Source organism: Vidua chalybeata, assembly GCF_026979565.1.
Source record: "Vidua chalybeata isolate OUT-0048 chromosome W unlocalized genomic scaffold, bVidCha1 merged haplotype SUPER_W_unloc_5, whole genome shotgun sequence".
In the NCBI taxonomy this organism is placed as follows: Eukaryota; Metazoa; Chordata; class Aves; order Passeriformes; family Viduidae; genus Vidua; species Vidua chalybeata.
Window position 1 is genome coordinate 359,035 of NW_026530340.1, and position 17,909 is coordinate 376,943.

General features: G+C 57.2%; 3 protein-coding genes and 1 pseudogene across 6 annotated transcripts in view; 3 read left to right on the forward strand and 1 right to left on the reverse strand.

The window, feature by feature from the left end:
- Positions 1–17,909, forward strand: part of LOC128782904 (zinc finger protein 271-like) — a 510,341-nt pseudogene that overhangs the window by 319,667 nt on the left and 172,765 nt on the right.
- The window catches only part of LOC128782918 (zinc finger protein 436-like), a 153,641-nt gene that overhangs the window by 39,128 nt on the left and 96,604 nt on the right, over positions 1–17,909 (reverse strand). The window lies entirely within an intron of this gene.
- On the forward strand, positions 719–5,165 carry LOC128782914 (serine/threonine-protein kinase pim-1-like). Of its 4 annotated transcripts, XM_053933435.1 has the most exons (7): positions 719–1,661; positions 1,769–1,819; positions 2,024–2,390; positions 3,007–3,183; positions 3,424–3,577; positions 3,813–4,676; positions 4,960–5,165. In XM_053933435.1, exons 1-5 carry the CDS (start codon positions 1,086–1,088, stop codon positions 3,528–3,530), a joined length of 1,278 nt encoding a protein of 425 aa, XP_053789410.1. In that variant the 5' UTR covers positions 719–1,085; the 3' UTR covers positions 3,531–3,577; positions 3,813–4,676; positions 4,960–5,165. The 4 variants fall into 4 exon arrangements, with proteins under 4 accessions (XP_053789410.1, XP_053789408.1, XP_053789407.1 ...); XM_053933433.1 differs by having other exon boundaries at positions 3,007–3,577; positions 3,771–4,676; XM_053933432.1 differs by having other exon boundaries at positions 3,007–3,577.
- On the forward strand, positions 13,699–15,243 carry LOC128782957 (olfactory receptor 14I1-like). Its single transcript, XM_053933535.1, has one exon. The coding sequence runs from the start codon at positions 14,250–14,252 to the stop codon at positions 15,180–15,182; it is 933 nt and encodes a 310-aa protein (XP_053789510.1). The 5' UTR covers positions 13,699–14,249; the 3' UTR covers positions 15,183–15,243.

Here is a 17,909-nt window from a genome sequence, read left to right on the forward strand (position 1 = left end):
TGACTCTCGAGGTACAACTTACAGATATCAGCAGTACTTCAGTGACAAGGTTAATCATTCTTTTTCCTCAGTCTCATGCAGGATAAGGACAATAATTCTGTTGTCCATGGAGCTGGCACCTTTTTAATTCCAGAATAATGCCCCCAAGGTCCTTTGCTTGTCCATTGGGGCAAACAGAGAGATTTGGTCTGGCAGGATGTGTAAAACAATCTCCTGTAATATCTACTTGTTCTCACACAGAGCACTTGGCTGCAGGGACACATTCCCATCGTTCCTGCCCAGGTTTCAGGATTCAACCAGTGCTGTCTTTCCCAGGAGCTGTCCCTTCAGCTGCCTCGGGAGGGCCTTTTGGCCTCTGGACCCACACTCTGGTTCCATTCTTAGCACTGCTGGACCCAAACCCTTTATCTCCACCAACAGCAGTGATTTGGGGTGGATCTCCTTTTCCCCAATTGTTTTAAAAACTGACAATATCAATAATTGTGCTACCCTGTCATGGGTTTGAACAATCTAATCTTGTTCACTATTGTTTAACCAATTTCCTTTAATTTCTCCTTGATAATCTGCATCAGTTCCTCCTCCCATGACATGAGCGCTTTGCAAGGCCAAGCTCCAGTGAGCTGTTATCAAACCAAAGTGTCCTGGAGGAATCTGGATTCCTGTTCCTGTGTTGTTAACTCTCATTTGCTTCTGATTTATCCTAACTAACTGCAATGCATGAAGGTCCAGCCCTGCAGCCTCTGGGCTGGCCCTGCCAGGGCCATCACAGCCAGAACAATTTCCCAGGCAGTCCAAGTCTCACTGTCCATGGCTCAGGGGCTCACTGGGCAGGCTCAGGGGCTGCCCCCGGGGAGCGCGGGGCTGGGCGCGGGGGCGAGCGGGCAACGGACAAACGGACACGGGGACAAACGGCCCCGGAGCTTCAGTTGCTTCAGTTGCAGCAGCAGCAGCAGCAGCAGCGAAAGCAGCGAAAGAAGCGGCTTTGTCGACTCCCTTTTGCTCCTCCTCTCCCTCTCCCGCTGTCCCGCAGCCTCTCCCGCTCTCCCTTTCCCGCTGTCCCCTCCTCTCCCGGTCTCTCTCTCCCCATGCCCGGCCGGGCCATGCCCCCGGCCCGCCCCCGGCCCCGGGCGGGGCTGTCCCGTCCCCGTCCCCGGCCGTCCCGCCGCGGTCTCGCCCCCGCCCGGCTCTGGCCGTGCTGGCGCTGGCGCTGCTGGGCGGGCATCAGTGCCTGGGGCTGGGGCGGCATCGCCTCCCTTTGGCTCCGCCTGGCCCGAGCCCGGCCCCAGCCCCGACGTGGGCTCCAGTCCCGGCCCCGGCCCCGGCTCCTCCCGGGCCCCGCGGAGGACACAGGCGGCGCGGCCGCTGCCGCCGCCTCCGCTGCGGCTTCCCCGGCCCGAGCTCCGCCGCTCGGCAGCGCGGCCGCCGGCCCCGAGCCGCCGCTGTCCCGTTGCCAGCAGAGAACGCCTGGGGGTGGCCGGCCCGGGGCGCTCGGGGGGCGCTCGGGGGCCGCTCCTGGCCCCGGGCCGAGCGCTGACAGCCGCGTCCCGCCCGCAGGGAAGGCGCAGGAGGCCCTGCAGGAGCGGTACCGGCTGGGTTCGCTGCTGGGCAGCGGCGGCTTCGGCAGCGTCTTCGCGGCCACGCGGCTCTCGGACGGCGCCCCGGTGAGCGGCGGGGCCGGCGGCGGGCACAGGAGGAGGAGGAGGAGGAGGAGGATGGGGTTGGGCTAGGCAGGGGGTGAGCTGAGCCCGCTGCTCTCCCTTGCCTGCAGGTGGCCATCAAAAGAGTGCCGCGGGATCGCATCCGGCACTGGGGCGAGCTGGTGAGTGAGCGGGGCCAGCGGCAGAAGCCGGGCCGTGCCGGGCGGGGATGAGCCGGGGCCCGGCAGGGTGGGAGCTGCCGGGAGCCCTGCAGGGAGAGCGGGCGTGGGCTGAGCGGGGCATGCAGAGCATCCCGGGCTGGCTGAGGGCTTCCCCAGCCCCGGCACGGCCTCAGCCCCACTGACGGCATCGCGCTCCTCCCGCAGCCCGACGGCACCAGCGCACCCCTGGAGATCGTGCTGCTGGCCAAGGTGGCCTCTGGCTGCGCTGGTATCATTCAGCTCCTGGAGTGGCTCGAGCTCCCCGACAGCTTCTTGCTGGTGCTGGAGCGCCCGGAGCGGTGCCAGGACCTGTCGGGTTTCCTGGCGGAGCGGAGGTTCCTGCCGGAGGAGGAGGCGCGGGGGCTGTTCCGCCAGGTGCTGGAGGCCGTGCGGCACTGCACCAGCTGCGGGGTCCTGCACAGGGACATCAAGCCCCAGAACATCCTGCTCGACCTGGCCACCGGGCGGGTGAAACTGATTGACTTTGGCTGTGGCGCCTTCCTCCAAGACACAGCCTACACCCAGTTTGCAGGTGAGCCCTGCCAGGGGATGCTCCTGGGCATCTCATGGCCCAGCCGGGGTGCAGCACCGGGGCTCCCCCTATTGCAGCTGGGATGGGATTAATGCTGGAGCCAGGTTGATTTGGGTGGGGGTGTGAGGGGGTCCAGCTCCCAGCCCTGCCGACAGCCCTCAGCACCCACTGTGCCCTGGGCTGGGAGCTGGAGCTGGGGCAGCCAGCCCGACAAAAACCCCCACGGGGGTAGCAGAGAGGGGGGTCTGACCCTGTGCCCTGGACAGTTTGGTGTGCAGGCGAGGAAGGGCTTGGACTGCTCTGCTCCCCTTGTTTGCCTTGACTTGTTCACATTTTTGGGGGGCTGTGCAGGCAGGGAGTCGAGTGGGTTTCTCCACCACTGGGTGAGTTTTTCTTTTGTGTGTCATGGTTGGGCCTTCCCAGGGTTTCTGCTGCCCTCTTCCAGCACCAGTGGCTTCTTTTCCAGCCCCGAGTCTGTACACAACTCCCAGGTGCTGGCGAGAGGGCAGCGGTCACCCCGTGTGCCACTGGGGCAGCCCCCACATGCCCAGGGGTGCTGGGGCCAGGCTCTGGGAGCAGCAGCATCCCCCTGCTGAACTCTGTCTGTGTTCCACAGGAACCCTGTCCTACAGCCCACCAGAGTGGATCCACCACCACCGCTACCACGGCGAGGCAGCGACCATCTGGTCCCTGGGCCTCCTGCTGTGCCACCTGGTCATGGGCAAGCACCCGTTCAGGAGGGGCCAGGAGATCATCTGGGGGTGGATCTTGTTCCCACGACGGCTCTCTCAAGGTGGATCCTCATCTCTGGCCACGGGGCAATACCAGTGCTGGGAGACAGCAGCAGCTCGTGGGCATCCCGCTCTGGCAGCTGCTGAGGACGTGGCACAAGTCCTGCTCTCCTGCTCTCCTCCAAACAGAGAATCCATGGGGAAGTTCAGGCCCAGCTCTGGGCACACCCAGCATGGCCTGGGCATGGGAACAGGGGGGCAACTTCTCCAACTGACTGGTGATTCCTGGTCTCTCTCCGCAGAGTGCCAGGATGTCATTAAGAGGTGTTTGTCCATGCAGCCCTTGGACAGGCCATCCTTAGAAGAGCTTTTCCATGATCCTTGGGTGCAGGGTGTTCCTCTGCCCTAGAGGATGGGAGAGATCCACGTGCACAGTTGGATCCAGGGGCCTGGCAGGTAACAGCTCCACACATCTCTTGGCAATCAGTGGCAAAGCCAACCAGACAGGTTTTGTGCTGCCTGTAGCTCTGAGCAGGGGTCAGCAGAAGGGAACACGCAGCTCTTGGGCTGGAGCTGAGCTGGAGACCTGGTGTGACAAGCACTGGTGGCTACCATCCCCCGGGTTTTGCTTGTCCTGGTTCCCTGACAGCTGGGCCCTGGGCAGAACCCTGACAGCCTGGTCTGGCCCCAGGGAAGGAGAAGGAGCCCCTGGAGAAGCTGCACCAGGTGGGGCTGCGGCTGCTGGAGACACCAAGGACAACCTCAAGGATGACAATCTCTTCCTCGGCCTGGCCAGCTGAAGATGATGGACTTGGATTCTGGCACCTTCTCCAAAGCCAGGCTCCACAGGGAATTTGCAGATGAGTCCACACGCAGGGGATGCTCCCAGATTTGGGCATTGCACAGCCTGGCTGGGAGCCAAAGGTTCCCCCTTTGCTGGGGCGGATGCAGCTGATCCTTCAGTCGGCTGCCAGGCTGCTTTTGGCAGGGCTGGGGGGATGGGCTGGGGTGGGTACGAAATGGGAGTGGGCTCCTGGCCCTGCCAACAGCCCCCAGCACCCACCGTGCCCTGGGCTGGGGCTGGGGCTGGGGCAGCCAGCCCGACTCAAACCAACCCCCATGGTGGGAGCAGAGGTGGGACTCCAGAACCTGTGCAGGGGCTGCTTTGCTTTGCAGGCAAGGAAGGGCTTGGGCTGCTCCACTGCCCCTGTTTGCTTTGGGATCAGCGTTATTTTGGGGGGCAGTGCAGGGGGAAGGGAGAAAGCCTGGGCTTCCCTGTCCTGCGGGTGGGTTTTCCCTGGCATGCAGGGGTTGGGCCTTCCTCAAGGCCCTGACAGAGATAAGAGTTTTGACCTTTTTTCTTGTTTCCCCTTTTTGTCTGTAATCTATTTTCAATAATTTCTTGTGTGTTTTTCTAGAGGAAGCGTTCTAGGTTGGGTCCAGTCTGGATGGGGAAGTGCTTGGGAGCAGCTGCGGCGTGGATGGGCCGTGCCCTTGGAGAAGGCTGAGGACATCGTTTGGGACCAGCTTTTCTTCCAGCGGTGGATGGCGTCAGGTGGGTCCCGTCTGCTTGGCATGGTGGGATCAGAGCTTTGGGGAGATGGCAGCGAGCACAGGAGCATCCTGCTCCGGGCAGCTGCTGAGGGCTGGATGTGCCGTGGCTGGCTGCAGGCTGGGCACATGTCCTGCCCTCCTGCTCTGCTGCCAAAGGCAGCAGTGATGGGCAGCTCTGGGCACCGCTCTGGGCACGGCCAGCATGGCCTGGGCACCGCGGGCGGCTGGGACAAGGGGACAGGAGCCTTCAGCTGACGGGCGCTTTCTGCTTTCTCTCCTTGCAGCCGGGCTCTGCGGGTGCTGAGGCTGCTCTGGGCTCTGCCAGGGCTCTGCTGGAGCTCAGCACCGGGCCAGAATCAGCCAAAGAAGAAATGGTGTGCCCTGCAGCACAGCCTTGCTTGAGCATTTCAGCAACACAGCTCAAGTCTGCAGAGTGTACACCTCCAAGGGAAAACATGCCACCACCCAAAAAATAAACTTGTTCAATAGCTTCTGCAATGAAATCAATCTGGGATGACCCCAAATGACATTTTTCAGCTTGCTCAAGCTGTAGCTCAGCCCTTCTCTGAACAGTTCTCTCCCCCACCTGCCTTTTACTTCCCAACTCTTCCCTCTTTTCCCCCTGTGAGTTCCCAGCCCGTGGCAGTCTCCATCACACTGCTGGCTTCCTTGATGCCCCTCACCACGAGGAAGGCTGAGCCCCCGACCTAGGGACTCATCCTGTCACTGGCTGAGGAGCAGCAATGTCTCAGAGGTCTGGTTGGATTTTAGTGTCCTTCAGAGCTGCTCTCCAGCCCTCAGCTCTCCTCACTGCTGAGCTCCCACTCCCTTTTCCTTGTCCTTCCAGCACAATGAGCTCTGTGAATCCCCTTGAGCCTCGCCACTCTTCCCAGCCCATGCACCCACCTCAGGCTGAAGCTGCAGCTTCTCTGTCTCCTCTGGCACACCAGTCCAGTCCCCTGTGCGGGGAGCCCCAGCCCCAGAGCACAGCACTCAGCAGTGCAGTCCGGGCTGGAGCAGCTGCCCTGCAGCCCTGGCTTGGCTCTTGGTGGCAAGTGAATGCTCCCTGTTTGCAGCTGTCCCTGCAGGATGGCCCCAGGGCAGAGCCCAGCCGGGCTCCCACTGCAGCCCCTGAAGCTTGGGGCAGACAGGGGTCCCAGAGCTGAGGTTCATGGGGAGCACCCGCAGCTGTGCCTGGCACTCTGTTGCCGTGTGTCACAGTGCAGGCTGGCTTGTACTGGGTGAATGCACCAGCCCCTGCTTTGACTGACAGGGGCCTCACCCATCACATCTCTCCCGAGGCTGCAGGCATTTCACAAGCCAGAATCTGAAAGGGTGCAGAGATCAGACCAGTGAAATTATCCAGACTGGCTTTTTTAAAGGCCCTTTAGAAGGAAGGGCTTGAGCACAAACGCTCTCTGTTTGCCACATGAACATCGGGCTGAGTGGTCTCTTTGGCTCCAACCCACTTTCCTCCTAGAGCCAACGTTACCCACTGCCTCCCACATCCCCCCCGTGCCTTCCCACTGCCTTGTCCTGTCAGGGCTTCCACAGCCCCTCATCCCTTGGTGGCTCCGTCCCCTCAGGGTCTCCCCCAGCCCGGCCAACCTGCCCGGCAGCAGCGCCACAGCCCCACAGGAGCTCCCGAGGAGCCCCATCCAGAGGCACCTCGGAGCCCTCAGCAATGCAGCCAGCAACACACGGGCAGGAGGACACAGATGGCCGTTCCTGCCTGGGACAGGGCTTGTGGCCATCTCCAGGCACCGGTCTCACAGGGATCCCTGGAACTCCAGCCCCTGCCCACCGGCTCTGTTGGCAGCACAAAGGCTTCAGCAGAACCACCAAAGGCCAAGGGCCCTCTGGCCATTTTCCCTGCAACCCTGCACATCTGGGCAGCTTGCTGAGCCCAGGCACCCTTTTCTCCCTCTTCCCCTATACCCTGCAGAGCCTGGGCAGCAAAAGAAAGATCCTGGGAGTCTGTCTATTACAACACATCCTATATTTATATGCTAAAGAAAAGAGAAAAGAAGGAAGGAACAACCTTGAAGAAATGAAACATTCCTGCTGGCTCAGGTGGCCCCAGCAGACAGAGCCTCTGGGATCAGCTCTCTGCAGAGCTCCAGCAGCGCAGCCAGCCGAGCCCCAAGAGACGAGGCCGTGTCCTCCGTGCCCTGCGGAGCTGTCCAAGATGGAATATCCAGCTCTCTCTACTGCCTGGAGGACGTACAACGTTTGAATTGCCAGGCTTCCAGCGGCGATGCTGATGTCATTTGCCATGCCTTCAAGGGCTGAAAGAGAGAGGAACAGAGCTTCCTGCCCTTCTCCTACACCTGGTTTGCAAATTCATCAAGAGGATTCAGGAGGAAGAGACCAGCACCATGGGCACAGGGCTCAGAGCATATTCACACACCTTCAAAGCCAAGACCTGTGCTGCCCTGCTGGATATGCTCGTAGAGGGGGGGTTTTGCAATCCAAAGCAAATAAGCAGCCTGTGGCCAGGGTTTGATCCTCCCAGGAATCGCTTGGCCTCCCAAGCCACGCCCGTTGGTCACTGGAAGCTGCCGCTGCAACTGAAGCTCCGGGGCCGTTTGTCCCCGTGTCCGTTTGTCCGTTGCCCGCTCGCCCCCGCGCCCAGCCCCGCGCTCCCCGGGGGCAGCCCCTGAGCCTGTCCAAACACGGGAACTTTGCCCTGTTCAGCCCAGACCCAGAGTCTGGACTCCTGCACAGGGGCACAGGGATCCCCTCGGTCGCTGCTGTGCATTGTCCCTGCTGAGGATCAAACCCTGTCGGGGCACATTCCCTGGCTGGAGGATTCCCTGGCCCTGGCCCTGCACTTAAGGGTCCAGCACTGCTTTCCAGCAAAAATGGGAAGGCAAACTGTGTGCAGCTCATGGTATTTTAGAGTGTCTGGAACTCGCTAAGTCACCGATCTGAGAGGGAGATGCATTTGGAATTTGGAGAAGTAGTGCAAGATGGAAAAAGGGAGCAGAGAAATAAATAGAGGAAAACATCTTGGATTGTTTCTTTCCATTTTCATTTCACTTCTGGAAAGCTATTTCAGTTTTCCAGGAATCTTCTCCACAGTGATGTCTGCTCTTCTCCAGAACCTTTCCTGGAGAACGAGGTCGAGCTCCTGTCACAAGATGTGCCACCACCTGCAGCTTCTCTTGGCTTTCCACACCGTGTGTGCAGCAGGACTCTTGCAGCCAAGCAGGCCAAAGGTTTGGAGAACTTGACAGCTTGTTCTTTCTTTTCCTGCTGAGCTGGGCAGTTGTGCCACTGGTGAGGTTTTCATTGGGACTGTTCCAGCCTTGGAAAACAGGAGGTGGAACCAGGACTTGTTGGGAATACAAGCCTGACTGAATTCAGAGAAAGAATCTCCAGAGCCTGCAGCCAGAAATGGAGAGCTGTGTGATAATGATTTCCACATCTCCATGGACACCTGGAAAGTGATCTAGAAGATGAAAATGGACGGACAGAGGGAGGTTGTTTCTGTCTGCAGTTTGGGAGATTCTACATCTCCTGTGCTGGTATAAATCAAGAGCACAGTCAGTTCATGATAAGCACCAGAACAAGCTGGACCTCTGAGAGCAGGTGACAGAAAGAATTTGAAAAGGAGAAATGCAGGGAATGACTTGATGGACTTTGTCTGGAAGAAGGGTGATTTTTTCTAATTCTTTCTAGTCCATTGCTTCTGCTTTTATCCTTCTGACAAGGCCATTTGCATCCCAGATTCCTCATGAAATGAGAACCCGGAGCTTCTGGAACTGCCTGAAAGGTGCCCTGTTCTTCTGCAGAGACACTGAGGGTGAAACAGGAAGCAATTGTATTAAATTTGGAAGCAATTGTATTAAAGGAAAACCAGTTCTTAAGCAGAGATTGATGTCACTCCCTCAGACCAATCACCATGGGCAAATCTCAAGCTCGGCCTGGAGCAGGGACCTTGAGGGCTGTCCCCACTGCAGGGAGGAATCTCCACAGCCCCCAAGAAGGGAAATGTCAGGAGAGGCTGCCATTAAAGTTTGGGACGGGGCTTTTCTAGTCTGAAGTGCTGCCCTGTGGGTCAGATGTGCCCAGGCTGGGCCAGCTCAGCAGCTCTGCAGAAGCTCTCAGTGGTGTCACTTGGTTGTTCCTTTCTCTGGGGATTTTCCAGCTCTGACACAGCTTCAGCTCCCTCTGAGGATGTGGAACTTAGGGATGGAGGAGTCAGGCTGGTTTCAGCATTATTCACCCCAAAAGCAGCGCGACGCCCCTCCTTCATTTCCCTCTGGGGGCTTTGCAAACAGGGCCTTGCTGGAGTGGTTTGAGCCCATTGCAGGCAGAGCCTCCTGCTCCAGCAGGAACTGCCTTTCCTGTGCTAGGAGCAGGGCAGGTCCTGCTGCAGGAAAAGCCCCAGGCCAGCCCCAGCCCAGGGAAGGCCTCGGGCACAAGGGCAGAGTGCCGTGCTGGGAGCTGTGCCAGGCAGAGCCTGAGGCACCAAAGGCACCTTGGCAGCAGCAGCTGCTTGCAGGGCATGGCCAGAAGCCTCCCTTGGCAAGCCGGCCTGGTGGCCAGCACTGCAGAGCTGCTGCCTCAGGGCTCATTTCTGGCTGGGCTCTGCCCCAGCCCACAGAGTGTGACCTCAGCCCTGACTCTGTCACGGCCCTTGTGCCTGAGCCCTGCAAAGCCCAAAGGTCACCTGTGCCACCCTGGCTCTGCCTGGGGCAGGGGGAGGAAAGGCAGAGAAGGGGCTGGCTTTGGCTGTGGGATGTGGGGTCCAGCAGAGACAATGAGGAGTCAAGGGAGTGGATGGAGTCCACTGAGCAGCCCCTTCTCCCCCTGCAGTCCTGGAATGGTTTGGATGGGAAGAGCTCTGCAGTGCTCATCTCATCCAAACCCTGCGATGAGCAGGTGTAGGAATTCCCTTTGGTCCCCTCTGAGCACAGGGTGGGAATCCTGCATGGACACAGATAAAAGACAAAAGGCGCTCTTCTCCTTCAGACTAAATCCTGTTTATTCTAAAGGAGCCACCAGAGATCCAGGTGACACCTCAGGGGGTAACAGAGGCCGAGGCATCTGGTGGCGCCCGGAAGAGAGAGAATGTCTCGTCCTGGGGGGTTTTGAGCCCAGGGAAAAATGGGGTGGGGCAGAACCAAGAAGCCACATCCAATGGGACACAGGTGAGGAGAAGGGGAGAGGGGAGGAGGTCAGGGAGAGACCACCACACCTGAGGCTTAGCAGGGGGAGGGGAAAGGTGTGTGGAATAAACCAATGTGACATAACTCCATAGTGCAATATAAAAACTACTCAGTGCGAATTCCCAAACACCCAGTGCAAAACAACAACTAAATAACTATTTAGTGAATCACAACAAGCAGGAACACCTTTCACCAGATCAGGTTGTTCAGAGCCCTGTCCCAGCTGGGCTTGAATGTTTCCAGGGATGGGGCACTGACCACCTCCCTGGGAACCTGCCCTGGTGTGTCACCACCCTCATCATCAAAAAATTCCTCTTATTTCTCCTTATCTGAACCTCCCTTCCCTTAGTTTAAAACCACCCCCCTTTGTCCTGTTGTGACAGGCCCCACTAAAACCTTTGTCCACCCTTGTATTTCCACTGAGCTGGGTTTCCATGGCAAGTGCCAGCACAGGTGACCCAGGTGTCACCCCCAGTGAGGGCTGCCATGGAAACAGTGCCCAGCACGGCCCCTTTCTGTCTGGCTGACCTGGCCTTTGGCCCTGGCACTGCCCTTTGCTGCTGGTTCCGCGGCGCCTGAGCGGCCAGCGCGGCACAGGGCAGGTGGCCGTGGCACAAGGCCCCAGCACGGGATCCCCTCTGGCTCTGGGCACTGACAGCAGCCCTGAGCAATGTGCTGGCACCGTGGGGTCAGTGCAGTGTCCATGGCCACAGCCCCTTGCACTGGCCCAGGGCAGGTTGGGATGATGATCCACCCTCACAGCTGGCCCAGGGCAGCTCTGCAGTGCCCTTCCCCACAGCCTGTCTGCACAGAAGCACTTCCAGGGCTCTCTGCACTTCCCTTCCCTCACTCTTGGGTCACTCACAAACCTCCCAGCATGGAGCTTTGAACTACAAGGAGCTCAAAGCTTGTCTGTCCTTCAGGAGTTGGTCTAATTCTACTCTGAGCCAGCTCTGGATTTCTGTTTCTAGCAGAACTTCCTGTGTGTCTACATCATTCCTTGCATGGTTCTGCCTTGGGGAAGGGGAACCTCCTTGGAGGCAGCTTGGTCTTGGCACACCCTTGAGGAGGGTGTCTGTTTTTAGTGGGCAATTTAGGACATTTAGATTGCTTAAAAAAGAAGAAAAAAACCCTTCTTTGGCTGTGTGCAACGAGTTCTCCAAGCAAAGCAGGCCCCAGATGAGTAAGGAGAAGCAAGGTGTGTTGGGGAATGTGGAGCAAGGTTGTCCACACTGGGTCAGAGCTCAAGGCACAGCTTCTCTGGGCAGGCCAGACTTCCTTAAGAGAATTCTTGGACCACTATGAATCACTGAATACTGCAATAACCTCTGCTAGAAAGAGAACAGTATAAAAATATACCCTTTAAAATAGGAAAAAATACTTCTTAGAAGCTCTTTGAAACAATTCTCCATAACTGTAGTAGGAAAACTTCCTGATGAACTGCACCAGACCAGAGGGAAATCAAGGCAGAGCCATGGTTTGTCAGGACTTGCTTGATCCTAATGAGCCCCGTGGTGCATTTGGAGCTGAGCCCTGGAACCTCAGGGCCTGAGAGGAGATTGCACAAACCTTTCCAGGACTCAAAGGCAGAAGAAAACCCCAAAGTGTCTCAAAGTATAAATGGGTTGCACTGAGGTCCATCCCCAACACAGGCCCCTCATGGACTCCTTGGAGGAGAGAACTGGAGGCCAGGATGGCACAAAAACCTCTCAGAGATTCAAAATGGCACAAAAACCTCTCAGTGTGGAAAGGAAAACCCAAAGTACCTTACAAAAGTTGAGTATCTCAAAGTATTAATGAGCCCCACTAAGTGTCAGTACAAAGCTCTCAAGGGACTCGTTAAAGCAGATAATTGGGGCCATGATTGCACAAATCTTTCACAGAGTCTGTATCAAAATGGAAACACCAAGTACCTTAAAAGAACTGAGTACCTTGAAGCATTAATGAGCCCCACTGAGTGTTGTTCCTGACAAAGCCTCTCCAGGGACTAATTACAGCAGATAATTGGAGGCCATGATTGCAGAAAGCTCTCAGAGACTGCAAGGCAAAAGCCAAAGCCAAAGTCCTTTGAAAAACCTGCAGTGCCTGGGAGCATTGTGGAGCCCCCAGGGCCATTCCTGAGCAAGGCTCCCCAGGGACTCCTTCCAGCAGATCCTTGAGGCCACTGGGATGTGGGCTAGGGGGGGATGCTGAGGGCAGGACAAGGGGCTGACAGTGCCCAGCCTGGCTGGGGCTGTGCCAGGAGGCCCCAGGGCCTCAGGACAAGGTGTCTCCTGACAGCCCTTGGTGGCACAGACCCTGCTGTGCCCCAGGCCACCAAGACTTGCCTTCTCTTTGTCCCCACCTGTCATCAGTGCCTCCAGTTCTCTGCTCTGCCTGGGGCCTGGGGACACTTTCTCACTCGTGTCCCTCACTGGGACCCATTAAAAGTCCAAGAAACTTTGGAGTTGGATTCTGACTTGGAGTTCTGGAGAGGTTTCTTCAGCTGCCTCTCAGGGCCTGATGTTCAGGGCCTGAGCACAAAGCCCCAGAGGCTCATTCAAGTCCTTGTGCTGTGTCTGTGCTGCTGAGCTGGGCCGGGCTCCTGGCACAGAGGGTGATGCTGGTAAGCAAGCAGAGCTTCAAAAGCACATTTCTCTGGATGAGCAGCTCTTCTCCCAGCCCAGCAGGGCTGGGGCACTGCCTGCAGCCAGCGCGGGCACAGCCCAGAGGCACAGAGAGCTTCAATCAGTCAGGGCTGGGAAGGTGCTGAGAAGTGCCTGGGGCAGAATCACTGCCAGCCCTTGGCACAGGAACCTCTGGCTGCAGGACAATGCAGCTGCAGCTCCTGCAGTGATCTCCTCCAGCTGGAACATCCCAATGCCCACAGACCCTGTGAGTACAACTCTGAGTATTTCTGGTGCAGGGCAGGTGAAATGCTCATGAAGCTCTGAGATGCTGAGGGGTCCTGATCAGTCATGGAATATTTCCAAGACAAGGATTTTGATAAAAATGAGGAAATTTCCAGTGACTTGGTATTCAGTTTCCTCATATTGGAGAATGTCTGGGATAGGGGGATAAATATTAAAGGTTGATTATGAATTATAAATGATGCATTTTCTCAAGTGCCTGAGACATCTGAACTGTTACTTTTAGTGATCAGTAGGTTAACAGGAGATCCCTAATGTGCTTGCAGCCACTCTGCCCATGGTCAGCAGCAGCATCACCTTTGCTGGAGCCATCCGGCTCAGTCTGAGCTCTCCTTTCTCCAAGCTGCAAACAGAACCTGCCCCCAGCCAGTGCCCTGCAAACAGGCAGGGTTCTGTCAGGCCAAGGAGAGTGCACAGAGATTTGGGGTCTGGGAGTGCTGGCAGGGAGAGATCAGGCATAGGGAAACTCCTGCAGGAGGAAAATCTCCAGGAAGCAGAGAGAAGATCAGGGAAGGAGAGAAAACAAAAGCCAGAAATGCTGTGGCAGGGAGAGTTCAGAGATGTTCAGAGGATCCCCTCCAGTGCAGCCCCTCCCTCTGCACAAGCCCCCTCCCTCCTGTGCCCCCAGCCAAGCCTCTGCCCTCAGGGCCGGGGCTCCAAGGCGTGCAGCCCCTCCTGTGAAGGCAGAGCTGCAGCAGAGCCGTGGGGCAGCTCTGCAGCCCCGGGCCCAGTTCCCTCTGCAGAGCACAGGGCTGGGAGCAGCTGCCCGGCACTGGGGGCTCTGGCAGGGGGCACAGCTGGCTCAGGGTGACACAGCTGTCCCCAGTGCCCGGCTCTGGGCAATGCTGGCAGTGCAGCCAGGGAAGGAGCTGCATCTCCCTTCATCCAATGCCATCAGAAGGACATTGGAAGTCTCCCTGAGATTTCAGTCCAAGCTGGGAGCTTCAATCCAGGATGCAAACCTCTCCTAGAGCATCTCTGAGTTATGAGATTGATGGGGAAAGGCAGAGGTGTTCTGACAATGAAAATGCTGCTGGGTTGGTGGAATGAGCAAAATGTGTTCCTGGCTCCAAATGTGGAGCTGGGCTGGGGTGGATCCATCTGCTCTCAGCAGTGCCTGGGGGTATTTTAGGGGAAGCATGGGAAGGTGATCACCCTCCACCTGAGAGAGGTTAAAGCCCAGAGAAACTCTGAACATGTCAGAATGTCAGGCCATCTCCCCTCACTCTCCTCTCATCACTGTGCCTAGCAGAACTTTTTCTGTTCTCCCTGAGTTCAGCAGAAATGCTGCAGGTTTCTGATATCCAATAATACCAGGAGAGACATGGTGGGAGCTTAAAAAGAAAACCTCAAAAATCCTAAATACAAAAAGGTGTCTGTGTGTGTTCCAGGGGAGGGTATATGGGAAATGTTTTTGGTTACAGGTATCGCTTCTAACTCCTCACTGTCCTTTCTCCATGAACAGGTGCCCATGTGCAGCCACAGCCAATGTCCAACAGCAGCTCCATCAGCCACTTCCTCCTGCTGGCACTGGCAGAGACGCGGCAGCTGCAGCTCCTGCACTTCTGCCTCTTGCTGGGCATCTCCCTGGCTGCCCTCCTGGGCAACGGCCTCATCATCAGCGCCGTAGCCTGCGGCCACCACCTGCACACGCCCATGTTCTTCTTCCTGCTCAACCTGGCCCTCAGCGACCTGGGCTCCATCTGCACCACTGTCCCCAAAGCCATGCACAATTCCCTCTGGGGCACCAGCACCATCTCCTACACTGGATGTGCTGCACAGGTTTTTCTCCTTATCTTCTTCATGGGAGCAGAGTTTTCCCTCCTGACTGTCATGTGCTACGACCGCTACGTGTCCATCTGCAAACCCCTGCACTACGGGACCCTCCTGGGCAGCAGAGCTTGTGCCCACATGGCAGCAGCTGCCTGGGCCAGTGCCTTTCTCTATTCACTGCTGCACACGGCCAACACATTTTCCCTGCCCCTGTGCCATGGCAATGCCCTGGGCCAGTTCTTCTGTGAAATCCCACAGATCCTCAAGCTCTCCTGCTCAAATTCCTACCTCAGGGAACTTGGGCTTCTTGCTGTCAGTGGCTGTTTAGCACTTGGCTGTTTTGTGTTCATTGTTTTCTCCTATGTGCAGATCTTCAGGGCTGTGCTGAGGATCCCCTCTGAGCAGGGACGGCACAAAGCCTTTTCCACCTGCCTCCCTCACCTGGCCGTGGTCTCTCTGTTCCTCTGCACTATCATGTTTGCCTACCTGAAGCCCCCCTCGATGTCCTCCCCATCCCTGGATCTGTCAGTGTCGGTTCTGTACTCGGTGGTGTCTCCAGCCCTGAACCCCCTCATCTACAGCCTGAGGAACCAGGAGCTCAAGGCTGCAGTGTGGAGACTGATGACTGGATGCTTTCAGGAACATTAAACTGCTGGCCAAATTTCTGCAAATCACTTGTAATAAAAGTCTTCTTTGATACTTCTTGTTGGTTTCGTTCTGGGATTTTTTTTCATTTGTTTTGATTTTTTTTTCAAATTGTCAACAGAGAAATGTCATTGTTTGTGCCATTTCTCATTTTGTTTTTCTCCACATTCCCTGTGCCACAGACTGTGCCAATGAGGGGCTGCTCTCTCAGTGGCAATAAAGGAACAAAAGCATCTCCCAGCCAAGTTTTCAGCAGAGATGCCCTTTTGTTACCTTTGCTGGAGCTGCAGCAGCAATGTCTGTGTGCAGAGCTGGGGGCAGATCAGTGCTGGCACAGCAGCTGTGCCCAGCAGCAGCAGCAGCACTTGGTGTTGCCAGTGCTGCTCCCGTGGCCCTGCCCCGCTGCCCTGGTGGCCCTGGTGTTGCTGCAGGGCCTGAGTGCTCTCGGGGCCGGGCACAGTCCTGGGGGTGGCAGTGCCGGGGCTGCAGCAGGGACAGGCCATGGGCACTGCTGGGGCAGCGCTGACGCCTCAGGCCAGGGCCTGGGGGCTCCAGGCTCCTTGCCCAGGCTCTCTCAAGAACACGGCCAGGCCAATGCTCAGCACAGAAAACCCCCGTCAGCAGCCCCAGGCTGGCCGTGGGCAGGCTGGGGGCAAACAGCACGGCTGGTGCTCTGCCAGGGCCCTGGGGGAGACGGGAAGGAGCAGCAGAGCAGGGGCTGATCCATCCCCAGTGCGCTGCACAGCCCAGGGCAGCGTCCCAGAGCGTCCTCATGGAGCTGCCAACAACATCCCCCCTCTGCAGCCCTGGCCTCTCCCCCAGCTCACACAGGTGCCGCATCCTTGCAGGCACAGACACGGCAGCGCTGGCTCAGGAGCCCCTGTTTGCATTGCACACAGCAGGCGGGAGCACCCCTGTGCTGGTGCTGTGGGGACATGAACCTGAGGCAGCACAAATGCCATCAGCCCTGGGGCCAGGAAGGGCTGGGGGACGCCAGGGAAACCACTCAGCTTTGTCCTGGCCTCTGCACTCAGCCAGAAAGTTTGTTCCCTTCAGCTGGGACTTTCCTGTCCCACTGCAGACGCTGTTGCTCAGAGCCAGGGCTGCCTGGCAGCCACCCCCAAACTGCCCTGAGCATTTCCTTGGCTTCACCTTTGTGTCGCCTTGTCTCCCCTGAGCCTCCTCTTCTCCAGGATAAACAACCCCAGCTCCCTCAGCCGCTCCTCTCAGGACTTGTGCTCCAGACCCCTCACCAGCCTTGTTGCCCTTCTCTGGACACGCTCCAGCCCCTCCATGTCCTTCCTAAATTGGGGGGCCCAGAATTGGACACAGCACTCGTGGTGCTGCCCAACCAGTGCCCAGCACAGGGGAAGAATCACTGCCCTGCTCCTGCTGGCCACACCATTCCTGATCCAGACCAGGAGCCATTGGCTTTCTTGGCCACCTGGGCACACGGCTGGCTCATGTCCAGCCTGCTGTCCATCAGTCCCTGCAGGTCCCTTTCTGCCTGGCTGCTCTCCAGCCCCTCTGTCCCCAGCCTGGAGCGCTGCAGGGGTTGTTGTGGCCAAAGTGCAGGACCCGGCACTTGGACTTGTTAAACCTGACCTTGTTGGATTTGGGCCCTGGATCCAGCCTGTCCAGGGCCCTTTAAACCTCTAGCAGATCTAAACTTGCATCCAGCTTGGTGTCATCTGCAAATTTGGCGATGATGGACTTTGGTGATGGTGGATCTCCTCATTCAGATCATATGTTAAGATATTAAACAGGGCTGGGCCGAACACAGACCCATGGCAGACAACATTGGAGACTGGACACCACCTGGATCACCATCCCTACCACTCTCTGGGCCCAGCCTCCAGCCAGCTCTTTACCCTGTGGAGGGTGAACATGTCCAAGCTGTGGGCTGTAGGTTTCCAGGTAATTCTGTGGCTCATGGTTTCAAAGGCTTTGCTGAAGTCCAAGAACACAATGTCCACAGCCTTTCCCACATCCACAGCTGGGTCACCTGGTTATAAAAGGAGATCAGGTTGCTCAGGCAGGACCTGCCCCTCTTAAATCCACGCTGGCTGGCTCTGACCCCTCGGCCATCCTGTGGCTGCCCTGTGATGGCTCTCAAGGTGATATGTTCCAGAACCTTGCCGGGCACCGAGGTCAGGCTGACAGGCCTGGAGTTCCCCAGATCCTCCTTCCAGCCCTTCTTGGGCATGGGCTCACACTGGCACCTCCAGTGCTCTGGCACCTCCCTGCTGAGCCAGGACTGATGGTAAATGATGGAGAGCAGCTTGGGGAGCTCATCCACCAGCTTCCTCACCCACCTAGGATGGATCCCATCCCATCCCATACACCTGTGAGCATCTGAGTGGCTCAGCAGGTCACCAGCTGCTTCCTCCTGGATTACAGGGGGCTGTTCTGCTCCCTGTGCCCATCTACGAGCTCAGGAGAACTCTTGTCCTGAGGACAACCTGTCCATATATTGAAAATTGAGACAAACAAGATGTTAAGTAGTTTGGCCTTTTCCTTATCTTTAGTTACTCTATTCTCCTCTGCATCCAATAAAGAGTAGAGGTTGTCCTTATACCACATTTTGCTATTAATTTATTCATAGACACATATTTTATTATTTTTCACAGAAATGTCCAGGTTAAGCTCTAATTGAGATTTCATCTCTTTCCTTTTTTTTTCTGAATGACATAACAGCATCCTCAAACACTTGCTAAGTTGCCTGACCTC